At 37.7% G+C, this 14,629-nt stretch overlaps 5 protein-coding genes across 6 annotated transcripts; 3 read left to right on the forward strand and 2 right to left on the reverse strand.

Annotated features, from left to right (window-relative positions):
- Positions 1–364: 364 nt before the first annotated feature.
- Positions 365–2,165, forward strand: LOC124211754 (peroxiredoxin-2). The gene is made up of 5 exons (XM_046611147.2): positions 365–701; positions 1,113–1,230; positions 1,314–1,553; positions 1,701–1,866; positions 1,975–2,165. Exons 1-5 carry the CDS (start codon positions 536–538, stop codon positions 2,026–2,028), a joined length of 744 nt encoding a protein of 247 aa, XP_046467103.1. The 5' UTR covers positions 365–535; the 3' UTR covers positions 2,029–2,165.
- Caf1-105 (chromatin assembly factor 1, p105 subunit) lies at positions 1,357–5,155 on the reverse strand. The gene is made up of 7 exons (XM_046611038.2): positions 4,224–5,155; positions 3,938–4,070; positions 3,550–3,859; positions 3,208–3,471; positions 2,871–3,098; positions 2,247–2,788; positions 1,357–1,844 (listed from the first exon to the last, which is right to left on the reverse strand). Exons 1-6 carry the CDS (start codon positions 4,362–4,364, stop codon positions 2,260–2,262), a joined length of 1,605 nt encoding a protein of 534 aa, XP_046466994.1. The 5' UTR covers positions 4,365–5,155; the 3' UTR covers positions 1,357–1,844; positions 2,247–2,259.
- Cdc5 (cell division cycle protein 21) lies at positions 4,674–9,904 on the forward strand. The gene is made up of 13 exons (XM_046610967.2): positions 4,674–4,858; positions 5,135–5,400; positions 5,491–5,621; positions 5,715–6,043; positions 6,145–6,318; positions 6,427–6,601; positions 6,700–6,959; positions 7,068–7,242; positions 7,332–7,450; positions 7,536–7,703; positions 7,825–7,932; positions 8,020–8,193; positions 8,312–9,904. Exons 1-13 carry the CDS (start codon positions 4,814–4,816, stop codon positions 8,540–8,542), a joined length of 2,355 nt encoding a protein of 784 aa, XP_046466923.1. The 5' UTR covers positions 4,674–4,813; the 3' UTR covers positions 8,543–9,904.
- mora (CHORD-like protein) lies at positions 5,956–10,424 on the reverse strand. 2 transcript variants are annotated; one of them, XM_046611133.2, is made up of 5 exons: positions 10,072–10,424; positions 9,388–9,947; positions 9,088–9,276; positions 8,745–8,955; positions 5,956–8,468 (listed from the first exon to the last, which is right to left on the reverse strand). In XM_046611133.2, exons 1-4 carry the CDS (start codon positions 10,151–10,153, stop codon positions 8,749–8,751), a joined length of 1,038 nt encoding a protein of 345 aa, XP_046467089.1. In that variant the 5' UTR covers positions 10,154–10,424; the 3' UTR covers positions 5,956–8,468; positions 8,745–8,748. The 2 variants fall into 2 exon arrangements, with proteins under 2 accessions (XP_046467089.1, XP_046467079.1); XM_046611123.2 differs by lacking the exon at positions 5,956–8,468 and having other exon boundaries at positions 8,665–8,955; positions 10,072–10,423.
- Positions 10,350–14,456, forward strand: Tace (ADAM 17-like protease Tace). The gene is made up of 14 exons (XM_046610979.2): positions 10,350–10,715; positions 10,805–10,943; positions 11,045–11,145; positions 11,217–11,341; positions 11,433–11,583; positions 11,641–11,849; positions 11,924–12,118; positions 12,208–12,346; positions 12,442–12,596; positions 12,672–12,752; positions 12,814–13,022; positions 13,131–13,369; positions 13,494–13,609; positions 13,748–14,456. The coding sequence occupies exons 1-14, from the start codon at positions 10,655–10,657 to the stop codon at positions 14,045–14,047; spliced, it is 2,220 nt and encodes a 739-aa protein (XP_046466935.1). The 5' UTR covers positions 10,350–10,654; the 3' UTR covers positions 14,048–14,456.
- Positions 14,457–14,629: the final 173 nt, after the last annotated feature.

Genomic DNA, 14,629 nt, shown 5'->3' on the forward strand with positions numbered 1-14,629 from the left:
CTCGTGTCAGGAACGCACCCTAATCATGTTGTATCGTGAATCCACATAAGAGAAATGCATGCGCGCGATTTCAGTATAATCGCGTACCAAATTCAAATATATGAAGTATTTCAAAATCTAATAACGAACATTCTTGTGACGCTGAAAGCCGCAGTTTGAATTACACAGAATTGGATAGATCAATTTGTTACAGTAATCCTCAGATAACTTGGGAGTAACGGGTAATATCGATACTGAACTGTTGTCATTATTCAGTGACCACCAATCGGGTTTCTCCCTTCGTCGTGCGTAGGATGCATGCTTCCAATCTTCAATGCGTCACATGGAAAGCGGGCTTACGACTTTGGATTCGCGTATTCCTTTTTTGTTGATTCGTAGGTCAAGCGCGAAGCGGCGGACGGCGACGCCGGGGCGCTGTTTTTTTTCGAAGCGGGTTTTAAGAAACAAGTAAGATTAAAAAAGTGGGCGTATAGATTAGAACGAGAGAATAAAGTGGAGCGTTGTAACAAGTGCGTACGTGCAGAATCGTTCGAAGATGCGGCTACTGATTATTCTCGTTACAATCGCATTTTCGTGCTTTATTACGAAAAGTGAGGGCTTATTCGGTGAGGATGAAGCGTGTTACTCGTTCGCTGGTGGCACCGTATATCCAACCGGTACCAAACACGCGGGTCACCAGTTGCAGACAACTCAAGCAGTCAGTGAGTTGAGCGAAATATTTTTATTTGTTGGGGCCGAAAATTCATTAGCGAATTTATCTTCATGTCTTTCCTAAAACTGGCGAGAATAATGCGATGAGAAATCAAGGAAATGTCACGACATTGAATACTTGATAGTTATTGATATCAGCAAAAAAGTACAGTTATCTTCTTTACGAGAATTCAATCTCGTTTTCCTCAATTCATCTCAATATGGGACTTTTGAATACCAACCATTTGAAATTGTAATTTATTACACCTTATTGACAATATTAACAGCAGGTGTATTAAATTCGTATCATCATCTTATCTAATCTCTGATTAGGTGGTGGGATTAGCACTGATTCCAATACATATTGACCTGTTTCTTGTAAAAAAAAAATCTAAATTAACCATGCGTACCGTTTGTTTCAGTTGGAAAACAAGCACCGTTCTGGGAAGGTACGGCTGTTCTTGGAGGCGAATTTAAAGAAATTAAGCTCACGGATTACAAGGGAAAATATTTAGTATTTTTTTTTTATCCGTTGGATTTGTAAGTTCACAGTCTCTGGAATGGGAATGAAATTTTTTTTTTTTAAATTTACCGACATTTATTTAGATTTTCTGAATTTTCAGCACCTTTGTTTGCCCCACGGAAATTCTTGCTTTTTCGGATCGATTAAATGAATTTAAGAAATTGAACACTGAGGTCATTGCTGCATCTGTTGACTCACAGTTCACTCACCTCGCCTGGATAAACACGCCTAGAAAGGAAGGAGGTCTTGAAAATATTAAAATTCCCTTGCTTTCCGATCTCACTCATAAGATATCAAAGGATTATGGAGTTTACTTGGAAGATCTTGGACATACTTTGAGGTAACGTGATCACACATTTGAGGCTTTACTTCGCAACCTGTAAAGGTAGTTTGACTTATTTATTTATTTTTTTTTCATGTTTGTTTTTATGTTTCATATAAAAATGCAAATGACGTATCGCCAAATATTTTTTCATTCTATTTACAGAGCTCTTTTCATCATCGATGGTAAAGGAGTACTGCGCCAAATTACAATGAATGATCTCCCTGTCGGACGATCAGTCGATGAAACTTTGAGGCTCGTACAAGCATTCCAATATACAGATGAACACGGTGAAGTTTGCCCGGCTGGCTGGAAACCAGGACAAGACACGGTAAGTATCAGAATATTGAGGCAATTTGGTACCTGCAGTACTGTATTTGTTAATTTTTACACACGTAAGTAACGACTCTTATTAACGAACATGATTTTTGTATTTCAGATCATTCCGAATCCGGTGGATAAGAAGAAATTCTTTGCGAAAAATCTCAACTGATTAATTATCATGCTGATTATATTGCATATTTTTTCATAATTTCAAGAAATAAAAAAATCTACCCTTGATTAACTACATTTGTAACAACGAAATCTTTTACTTGCTCAAAATTAGCATAATAAACTATTTGGATTGAAGTTTTTTAATGACGTACTGAAGATTCACGACACTGTCGTTGATTGGATGTTGTTCTTGAAAGATACGTGTGTATATATTACCTAAATTTAACGGTCAATTCTTCTTCCCACTTCTCGGACTGGAGAGTGTGATAAGCTGTACCCTACGCGGAGTTTTAGCTGCTATCACATTAGGAACTATTGGTTTTGGAGGTGTTTTTTTAACAATGTCACTTATATTTTCTGTGTTACTTTCTTCTGTGTAAACAAGTTTTATATCTTCCGTCTCTTCAAGAACTACGTCATCAACATCTGTCGACTTTGTATTTTGGACGTTTTTCACAAGTTTATCATCTTTATTACCATTATTCGCCTCTTCGCTAAAGTCAGATGCTTTCACAGGTTTCGTAATGTCAATATCCATTGCGTCACTGCACATATCAATAATGAATTCAGTCTTCTCGGCATTATTAGTCTTACGCTTTGATTTGGATGAATTTGAATGCACAGATTTCGTTTCTGTCGTGTCATTTATGTTTACCAAACTAGATTCATACACATTTCCCAATTCTCCGTCTTGGAAATGAATTATTGAACAATAACCGTCTGTTGACGAAACGACTAAAAGACGTCCGTCGGACGACCTGAAATACACACAAATAGAATTTAAATGCAATAATGTCGTATTGCTGTGCATTGTGAAACGCAGCATTTCATTTAACTCACCACGCAATGTCTGTCAATCTGGTATAATGAATGTTCGAAATTATTGCAATTGGAGAAACTTGTTGAGTGTCATATATGAGGACGGAACTTTTTGTAGCAACTGCAAATACTATTCTATAAGGAATTCCTATCATCGATACCGGGCCATCTTCTCTCAACTTAAAGTAAATAGGACAACAACGTACAGCTACTGTAAATTGTTCCAAAGACGGCAACACTACTATAGGCCTGAAAAATTAAAAGATATCGCGTTTAGACATGTCTGTTAGTAGAAAAGCGATGTTTCCAAATTCTGCATACAAAAATCCGATAATAAATGTAATGCAATCGTACATACTCCTTAATATTATGCCTGGAGAAGATAATTGTTGCATTGGACAACTTTTCAGAAGATTCTTGAGGTTCAATAATGCCAGATGGCGCAATAATCAATAAGCCATCGGGTGAAAACGTAAGTCTTCTGAAGAAGGATTGAAAAGTGTCATCATAAAACAAGCGTACAGTTTTGTCTTTCAGTGGGTGATTGGCTGGCGTGGGGATCTTGGCCTTACTGACGCGCTGAACAGTTTTTTTTGTGTTTATATCAAATAACCGGCATTGCCTGTGGACAAAGAAATTTGTGAGCCCAATTTGCACGGGAGAAAGATCATTTTTTGTCGAAAACTATATGCTCTACTACCTGTCTGTACTTAATGTGCACACGTATTGATTTGACGGATCCCATGAAACTCCTTGAACAAATCCTTTATGATCTGATAATATACCCATGCTTCGCCCTTTTTCAACATCCCACAGAATGGCAGTATTATCAACAGAGCCGGAGACTAAAAAATTGGAATCAGGGGACCAGCTCAAATCGTAAACATCCTCGACGTGGCCTCGAAGGATCTTCCATAAATTCCATTGTTCTTTATTCTGATTTGTATCATCCCCTGCAAGTGGGGGTGGTTCAAATTCGCCCCTTTCTTTCCATAACATTATCGCAGACTCTGAAAGAATGAATTAAAAAAATTAAGGATTAAATAATTCAGAGTTAAAAACTGTATTACTCCATTTTCCTTGCTCACCGTCATCACCAGATGCAAGGATTTCACCCGAAGGAGAAAATCTTACAACATTAACTGCCTTCTGATGGCGACTCAAGTCCCCAACAAACTCCACAACCGTTGCTCCCACTTCATTTACTGTGAGATGCCAAATCTAGATTAAATATTGCAAATTAATTGAATAATATTTATTTGGTCACAATATTCAGGTTGAAAAAATCGAATATCTTTTAAAACTAATTTAGGCTTTTCATTCAGGTCAATTACCCAGAATTCGCGATGGTAAAAATTGAAACTCTTTACTTACCAGAACATGAGAATCCGCACCACCAGTAGCCAAACGCCAAAATATTTTACCGTCCGAAGTCTTATTTACACCGGGTTTTAGGTCAATACTCAGAACAGGATCGCGATTATGCCAGGATATTTCAGGAATCGTACACTTCATTATGTTTAATTAGAAGAACATGTATGAGAAAACGATAATTTTAACTGCGCCGTGTTTCGTCTATCCCGATTTTTATTAAAATTAAATCCACACTTCAATCGGTGATTATTATTTTCTACACATAACCTGATTTTGTACTGCACGAAGAATTTCGCGCGAAACGCTCCAACGTAGTCTGTGGTTCAGAGAACAATGAAGAAAATCGGTGCATGTGGGAGTTTCAACTCTGTAGAGACAATTAGTTCCTAAAAGTCACGATAGAGGTCGATCAATTAAGAAATTGCAACCCTGACTGTTGGTAGCATTGGCTCTTGACGCCACCTTGACGCCATCAACTTCATTGAGAGCGAATTACACCTTTAATCAATTTGTAGCGAAAATTCATGCTAGCGAGAATTTTCGTGGCTTCTTACTTTATTTCGTTTGTAGTTAATTAAATTACAAACAAAATGCCACGTATAATGATAAAAGGTGGTGTTTGGCGCAACACCGAAGTAAGTAACAATTTTCTAACCTCGATTATGAATTTCAAATGCGCCGAACCTTGCGAGATAAAAGCCGCTGATAATACTCAAAATCAGCACTCTAAATTCTTCGGTTATAATTCAAAAATAATTATGCTTGATTTCTGGACAGATCATTGCATCAAAATTCACTGTACTATATATCTTACTTCATTTCATTTTACCTCATACCTGTATAATAGTTGAGTTGGAAACTTTTCGTCCGACATAATTATACACACGTAGCAATTTATATATATTTTCTAGGATGAAATTCTCAAAGCAGCGGTTATGAAATATGGAAAAAACCAATGGTCACGTATAGCCTCACTGCTTCACAGAAAGTCTGCTAAACAATGTAAAGCACGATGGTTCGAATGGTTGGATCCAAGTATAAAGAAAACAGAATGGAGTCGAGAGGAAGACGAGAAGCTTTTGCATTTGGCAAAGTTAATGCCAACACAATGGCGTACCATAGCTCCAATTATCGGACGTACCGCTGCCCAATGTTTAGAACGCTACGAATATTTGCTGTAAGTACGATTGAGTCATGTCTTAAAAGTCAGCAGTAATAGAGAATTAGCGCTAATCTTATCCTCCATTGAATACTATTTAATTTTCAGAGATCAAGCTCAAAAAAAAGAAGAAGGAGAAGATGCAGCTGATGATCCTCGCAAATTAAAACCAGGCGAAATTGATCCCAATCCAGAGACAAAACCTGCTCGCCCTGATCCAAAGGATATGGACGAAGATGGTAACTGTTGACATGTATTACGATTATAACTAATAAATTCATTACGTTCATTGATTCAGAAAATACTTGATAATAATCTCTAATTTTATCCAGAACTTGAAATGCTGTCGGAGGCCCGAGCTAGATTAGCAAATACTCAAGGTAAAAAGGCTAAGCGTAAGGCCAGGGAGAAGCAGTTAGAAGAAGCCAGACGATTGGCGGCGCTTCAGAAACGAAGAGAATTACGAGCTGCTGGAATTACAGTGTCTCAGAAACACAAACGCAAACGTGGCGTAAACTACAACACTGAAATACCATTTGAAAAACGGCCAGCACTTGGTTTTTATGATACATCAATAGAACATGTTGATCCCCTAGCAGCTGACTTTTCTAGAATGCGTCAACAACATTTAGATGGAGACCTGAGGCAAGAAAAGGAGGAGGTACAATATGTGGAATTCTATTTTGAATGAAGTCAACCAATAAGTGTTAAGAGCAACTTTTCTCATTCTATTTGGTCCAAATAATTGTATAATAATCGTAGATGGAGCGACGCAAGGACAAGCAAAAGCTCAAGCAAAGAAAAGAAAATGATATTCCAATGGGAATGCTAAACAATCAAGAACCAGTTAAAAAGAGGAGTAAACTGGTCTTGCCAGAGCCACAGATATCTGATCAAGAATTACAACAAGTTGTCAAGCTTGGTAGAGCTTCTGAGGTATCAAGTGTTGCATATGTTTTATTGAGTATTCAATCCATCCACAATTTTATTCTTGTTTTCAGTCAACATAAGCACATACAAATGATGTAGTATACTTTTTATTAGGTGGCTCGAGAAGTTGCAACAGAAAGTGGAGTGACACTATCCGACAGCTTATTGGCGGACTATTCTCTGACTCCAAGTGCAGCAGCAACTCCTCGCACACCAGCTGCTACGGACAGAATTCTCCAGGAGGCTCAAAATGTGATGGCTTTGACCCATGTTGACACACCTCTAAAAGGTGAACTTCGTTTTCATGAAATTACGTCTTTAGATTACAAATCTTGCAATAACGTTATTAAAAACTGTTACCACATGTTTTGTAAATCAACTTTGCAGGTGGTTTGAATACACCGCTACACAGTTCGGATTTCAGCAGTATTTTACCTGCTAATAATGTTGTGGCTACACCCAACACTGTATTGGCAACGCCATTCCGCTCACAACGCACTGACGGTACACCTACAAATTCGTTCAATACGCCAACATCTACACGAAGTCAAGCTGGAGCTCTGGTACCGACACCTGTTCGCGATAAACTGAGTATCAATCCAGAAGAAGGACTGGAAGGTTCAGAGACCCCTGCTCTTCACAAGCAGGTATTCTCAAATTATGAGAATAGTGAGCTGTACCCGAAAAGATCAGCAATTCATCAGCACATCAGCTGATTCCATAGTAGAATTACAGTTTTCATTTTTTTTTATTAGGTGAAAGAACAGCTACGTGCTGGATTAAGTACTTTACCCACACCTCGGAATGATTATGAAATAGTTGTTCCTGAAGGTGAAGGAGATGATGAAAAAGGAAACGAGTCTTCAGACAATATAATAGAAGATCAAGCTGACATTGATGCTAGACGTCAACAGGAAATAATTGAGCAGCGTAAGTTTCGTAATCCAGAAGTAACTATCAATTTGCTCAAAATTATATTTCATCCAAAAGTCATGAAAATTTGATTGATTATTGTTCAGAAAAAAGGGATCTTGCTCAAAGATCACAAGTGATCCAACGAGATATGCCCAGACCCGTAGACATCAATATGAACATCTTGCGACCGCTTATGGATAGTCCACTAACGGACTTGCAGAGGGTATTGAAACAGAAAATAGTCCAATAATCAAATGTAGCAGTAAATGTTGATTATGAAAATTCAAAATATTAAATATTCATTTCAGGCCGAAGAATTAATAAAGAGAGAAATGATCACAATGCTTCAGTACGACTCGCTGGAAAACCCAGTGACTACAATTACCAAACGAGGATCAAGTTCTTCAATTGTACAAGCTACCGCATTTCTGGAACAGCATCCCTACATAGACTACGATCCAGAAGAACTTGCGCAAGTAAGTGAAGTTACTATCTGACAAATACTACGTTCTGCCCTACAAAAAATAAAGTTGATTTTGGTATCGAGACTTTTTTATACTATGCTCCAATTTTAACTGAAGTATAACCTTTTCACAGGCTCGTAAACTTTTGGAGCAAGAAATGGCAGTTGTGCGGGAAGGAATGGCACATGGAGAACTAAGTTTAGATGCCTATTCTACTGTCTGGGAAGAATGTCTGTCACAGGTTTGTTTTTGTCGTCTTTTGTTACAGTTCATCACGCAAAGAATTATATGAACGTGATTAAAAAATTAAATCGATTATTTATTATAGATTCTATATCTGGAGAATCAGAAGCGATACACAAGAGCTACTTTAGCTTCAAAGAAAGATAGGGTCGAAGCATGTGAAAGAAAATTAGAAGAAAACCGTGTTCATATGACTGGGGAAGCAAAACGTGCAGCGAAAATGGAGAAGAAGCTCAAAATATTGACTGGAGGCTATCAGGTAAAGTAATATCTGTGGAATTGTATCGTGATGTCATGATTGAACGATTCTGAATTCAACAAAATTCAAATTATCAATATGCTCCTCTTTATGAATTTCTGCTAACATCTTTTCACAGACACGTGCACAAGGATTATCAAAACAAATACATGACTTATGGGAACAAATCGAACAGGCTCACCTCGAACTATCAACTTTCAAATTTCTCCAAGCACAAGAGGAAGCTGCAGTACCAAGGCGACTGAATGCACTCATGGAAGACGTCAATAGGCAAACTGAAAGAGAACGTATCTTGCAAAATAAATTTGCTGAGCTTCAAGATCAGTTGCAGCAGTTACAAGTGCAATAACGTTAACATAAGAGAGGTTAGATGAAATACTGAAGAAAAAAAAGTAAATATTAAATGAGGAATTGTTCACCTCGTTCCAAAATTAGCAACTTATGATAAAAGATTAATAAATGACTGCATAATTTATACATGATAATCATTCACGAATGTATTTGTGCTGATATTTCTGGTCTTAAATAACTTTAAGTAATAAACAGTCTACATTTTCAAAGATCACTGAGGTCTACAGCATCTACTTGTGCGGTTATGCTCTCCTCTTTCTCAGACTCTGACTGTAGGACAGGAGGTGTTTCCATCGTTTTGGTTGGATTTGCGGTTTCAAGCTTAGCCCAAGTCCCTGGTTCAGCTTTTTTCAATTTTATTTCTACTTTAGTCGGCAACATGTTTACGCTACTTTCTTCCACATTGACTACCTAAAATAGTGCAAAAATAATCCTTGAAATATAGTTGTCCAATCAAAATTTAGCTATTTGTTTGTTGTCAAAATTATTTACACTGAAATGAAATAATTCGACATTGAATTGTTATTAATTGTGAAACTTTACCCCTCTGAGTTCAACATCCAGCTCATATCTGGAATCTTCCTCTTGGAAGTACAGATCCACAGTCAATCGTACTGGATTTAATCTAACATTCGACCGGCTAGGCTGATACTTCTTACAAAATATGGAAACAACAACAAACCCTCCGGTTTGATGCCAATCCATTCGGCACTTGATGGTTTTGCTCTTAGCCTAAGGAAAAGAGATAAAGCTGACTTTCGTGCATAGAAAAAATAGATCACAAGAGATGTATAATATATTAGTTAAACTTTGATTTCAGGCACATCGTCATAACGCAATTACCTCGTTCAGCCAGAGATGGGTTCCCTGAGAACAGCCAGGTTGTTCCAAAAAAACGCTGAAATCTGTTGTCTTTTTCTGACAACATGACCAATATTTGAGCCCCTCGTGAAAAATAGGTACACCTGGATGATGAGTGCACGGTTCTTGATCAGCCAGAGTCTTCGTATACGAGGCTTTGCATCCCTTCCGCTTGCACATTTCACCAATCGGAATTTGAGTCTCTGTGGACGTTGTGACCTGTACAGCAAGGCCCTCAATTTGCTGCAGTAAGGCAGGTGATACAACAGGTATCAAAGTAACTTGAGGGCTGTCGTAAGGAGGTCTGGGCAAGCTTAGGTTAACGTTTTTCACCAGAGGTTTCACTTCAATGACTTCATTCATTCTAGATTTGTCAACGGCGGGTTTTTCCGGGTCAGCTGGTTTGACGTTCGTATGAAAGGACTTGGTGCAGCCTTTTATGTTCAGAAATTCCGTAAAGTCTGTACATTTTTTATTACAGCACGACCAGCCCTTATAAGCGTCGTGAAAAACAGGCAGTCCAGGATGATGAATGCAATCACCTAGTCATGGATAAATAATAAACTTGTAAACTTTTTTGCTATTGTGTCGAGATCGTGTACATACATAATAGAACAAGATAAAATTTCTTAAATTTTAATAAAGAAGATAACCTTAAATACTTACCTTCCTTGTTATTTTCAGGATCATATTTTTTACCACAACCACGATTATAACAGTGCAACATCTTTTCTTCTGATTCCGACATCACTATGATTCCAATTTATTTGCCTATTAGTGTCAGTGGGCAAATGTTGTACCCAAATCTGTTGATACAATGCCACCCGAGGGCCGATTTTATCTTGTACGCGCTTTCCAGCAAATTCTATACAATTCTGTTGGATTCTATAGCCTGTAAATGTGTAGCTGTCAGCAAGCAAGCGTACACCACACATACGATTTACCAACACCAACGCATTCTTACGTGCGAGCAGAAAAGCCTAAAAGCGTATCGTATGGTACACGCATGCATAATTCAGTAAGAAAGGCAGCTGTCTTGATATTTTTAACCAAATCTGCTAAAAAATGGCGTAAACCATTGGTCATGGGCGTAGGACTTTTATTATCTGTGCATCAGAAGCCAGAATCCAGATCAGATGACACATGTGACTGTCATTTGTGACTTTCGAATGGGATCAAAGTTGGGGTTGAATTGAATAACAATTAAAAACGCGGTGGTTATTTACCCGAGTGGTTTTGGCTCGATAACATGAAGCCGCGCGATTTATTATTGACAATTTTGTTGATACTGCACAATATCTGCAACACTTGTTAGTGATGATTTAATTAAAATTGACGATCTGTCAAATCTAGTTAAAGGATCGATCGGTATTTTTTTACAGGCTATTTTTCTTTACAGGCAGTCTTCACGACAATTTAAAATATTACGAAACGTTACACGCATCTCATTTTCAACACAAAATTGTGAAAAGAGGTGCTCAGCACAGCTATCATCCGTTCAACAAAATAAACGAAGTAGAATTCTACACTCATGGCAGGTGAGTTGACAATTGATAAGTCATTCACTTCCAATGAATGACAACTTCTCTGGTCCCAATATTTTTGCACAATGCAAAAACGTGTTTCAACTGTTTTTTAGGAATTTTCGCCTATTCCTCACCCCGAGGCGAGAGGTCATACATTCTAATTTCAAGGCATATGAGGTGAACGAAGATGGTGAAGAAACCACAGTTCACGTTGGTAAGGCATAAAGACTGTTAAATTATTTATAAATTTAATTAATCCACCGTCTTTTATGATCTGTTGTATAGACCATGAAAACTTTTATCATGGACGCGTCTTTGGAGAAGTGGATTCATATGCTCATGTACACGTTGATGATGGAATGCTGACAGCGACAATAACAGTACCAGATGATGACACTTATCACATCGAAGTAATAACACCAACTACACAGTTGTATTAAAAAAATATTCTGTGCACTGGTACTCGTCTACTAAATATCAAAAATGATCTCCCTGTTTCAGCCTTCCTGGAGACATTTACCCCACGCAGATAATCGTTCTATGATCGTCTATAAAGGATCAAATGTGAAGCTGAGCTGGGAACATTACGAGGGTGGTGAAGGACACACTCATGGGGTTCCAAAGACCTGCGGATATGTTAAGGAAGATGCAGGTTGAAACTGGATTTCTATAGATGTGGAGGAGATATAATAGAGATTTGTAATTCCAGGTGCTGATGGTACAGATGAAGAAGACGATAAAGAGCTAGAAAACGAAATCAGCACTCAAGTGGTGCACGCTTACAATAGAACGAAAAGACAAACGGATACTTATGAATATACGCCCACTAAAACTCGCTGTCCTCTGCTGCTGGTTGCAGACTACAGATTTTATCAAGAAATGGGAGCCAGCAATACGAAAACAACCATCAATTACTTGGTAAACAAACAAGCTATTTTTTAATTTATAATTTTACTAATTTGAGCTGTTAGCTAATCCAGTGTCCCTTACAGATCAGCCTCATCGATAGAGTGCACAAAATATACAACGATACTTTGTGGCAGGAGCGTCAAGAGCAGGATGGATTCAAGGGAATGGGTTTTGTAATTAAAAAAATTGTTGTACATAGCGAGCCAACCCGCATGCGAGGGGGCGAGATCCATTACAACATGGTTCGTGAAAAGTGGGACGTTCGGACTCTGCTTGAGGTAAAAAAACTATTTTGTTTTCGAAGCGTAATGCACGTTACCGAAGGAAAAAGAAATTTTGCTCCCAATAACTTTGAAACAATTTTCAGGTATTTAGCCGGGAATATAGTCACAAGGATTTTTGTTTGGCGCACTTATTCACCGATCTTAAATTCGAGGGAGGAATACTAGGCTTGGCATACGTTGGTTCTCCACGTAGAAATTCCGTTGGAGGAATATGCACTCCGGGTAAGAAAATACGAATACTTTGAGAAAGATTCATCAATGCATTCGTATATTTTACTCGCATAATGATTTTACCTTGCTATTTATTTTATTGCCAGAATACTTTAAAAACGGTTACACATTGTACTTAAATTCTGGACTGAGCTCAAGCCGGAATCACTATGGTCAAAGAGTAATCACACGCGAAGCTGATCTCGTTACTGCCCATGAGTTTGGACATAACTGGGGATCAGAACATGATCCGGATATAACGGCAAGTCAAAATCGTTTATTTATAAATTTGTTCCTAACATAGGCCGACACTTATAAATTGTGAATCTTTACACAGGAATGTAGCCCTAGTGCCAGTCAAGGAGGTTCTTATTTGATGTATACATACAGCGTTAGTGGATATGACGTCAATAATAAGGTAATATTTCTAACTAAAATTAACAAATGGCCAAGAGAAATAATACTTACATTTTGCGCAGCGCTTTTCTCCATGCAGTTTACGCTCAATCAGAAAAGTACTGCAAGCAAAGTCCGGCCGATGCTTCTCTGAACCAGAAGAATCGTTCTGTGGAAATTTGAGAGTAGAGGGCGATGAGGAGTGTGACGCAGGTCTTTTGGGTACAGAAGACAATGATTCTTGTTGCGATAAGAACTGTAAACTACGTCGTAACGAAGGCGCCGTCTGCAGGTGAGATGGGACTTCAATCCTACAAAAACACATAACTTGCTTAAAAAAGATAAGACATACTGCGAGATTCAATACATCTAACATCGTTTTGTTTTTCTAATTCAACAGCGATAAGAACTCTCCGTGCTGCCAAAACTGTGCATTCATGCCAGTTGCGATAAAGTGCCGCGATGCTCAGTACGCTACATGTGAACAGGAATCAAGATGCACTGGGGCATCGAGTGAATGTCCTCGATCACCTCCAATGAATGACGGTACTGGATGCTTGGAGCGAGGTCAATGTCGTCACGGAAAGTGCATTCCGTACTGTGAAACTCAAGGACTTCAGAGTTGCATGTGTGATACAAGTAAGTTAACCTTTATAAAAACTAATTTTCTTTCTAAAATGACCGAGTTGAAAAGCAGAGATATTCATCGTTATTATTTGAGGTCCAAGAGGTACTAACTCAGAAGTATCTGTGATTTTTCCAGTTCTAGACGCGTGCAAACGATGTTGCAGAATGAGCCTCAATGAAACTTGTTTCCCTGTTGATCCCCAAGATATTTTGCCAGATGGCACACCTTGTATTCAAGGATTTTGTAATAAGGTTTGTAGAACTGTGAAAAATATTAATATGATCGTTCATCGTAAGGCAATGAATAGTATTTTAAATCGACTAGATCTTTTTTTCTACATTCCGGGATGTAACTGTTACATTTTAGTAATTGCCCAATAATTGTTACAGGGAATATGTGAGAAGACGATCCAAGACGTTGTTGAACGTTTCTGGGATATTATTGAGGACATAAACATCAACAAAGTGATGCGGTTTTTGAAGGACAACATAGTTGGTGCTGTGATAATTTGTACAGCAATAGTTTGGATACCAGCGAGCTGTGTTGTCAGTTACGTAGACAGACGTCGGATAAAGGAAGCAGAGAAAAAATGGCGTTGGAAGCACACGGACGAGCTTATTCACCCGGAGGATCAAAGACGAATAGTTCATACACAGGGTTCGTCAAGGCAGAGAATACAACCTACTTAATTGAACAACATTTCCATCTAATTTGTACTTAACCCAGAATTTAGTCGTTGAATTTCCTTCTCAGAAAATTATTCTCAGTTACTTGAATGTATATGATCTAAATTAATTATTGTTCAGTAATTGTTACTCTCATGTGAATGTAAAATCGTAGACTATTAATATTTTTTATAACTGTACCTCAATATTTTAGTTACCATTTTTACATGTGTATCTTCGAATAGATTTGTCTTAAGTATGAAATAGAATGTATTGATTTTAGATAAATATTTTTTACTTGACAGTATTATCGACGTGTACGTATATGCCATTTAATACGTAATTTAACAAATAAGAAAGAGTCAGCAATGTATAATATATTAATTCATGTGGTTATTTTAAAGATTTTTAATAAACGTTTCTGTAAAAGATACTATGATAGAAATTTTCATTCCGCATGGATCCATAGCGGGATAGTAAAAACATTTTATAATTTTATCTATTTTTTTTTTACTAGTTTTCGCAACCAAAATATTCTGTAAGCATACAACAAGCCTAGAATTGCGCGCGAAACCTTGACGCGTTCATAAACCAATTACTTCTGTA

The sequence above is a fragment of the Neodiprion pinetum genome, chromosome 1, assembly GCF_021155775.2.
Source record: "Neodiprion pinetum isolate iyNeoPine1 chromosome 1, iyNeoPine1.2, whole genome shotgun sequence".
In the NCBI taxonomy this organism is placed as follows: Eukaryota; Metazoa; Arthropoda; class Insecta; order Hymenoptera; family Diprionidae; genus Neodiprion; species Neodiprion pinetum.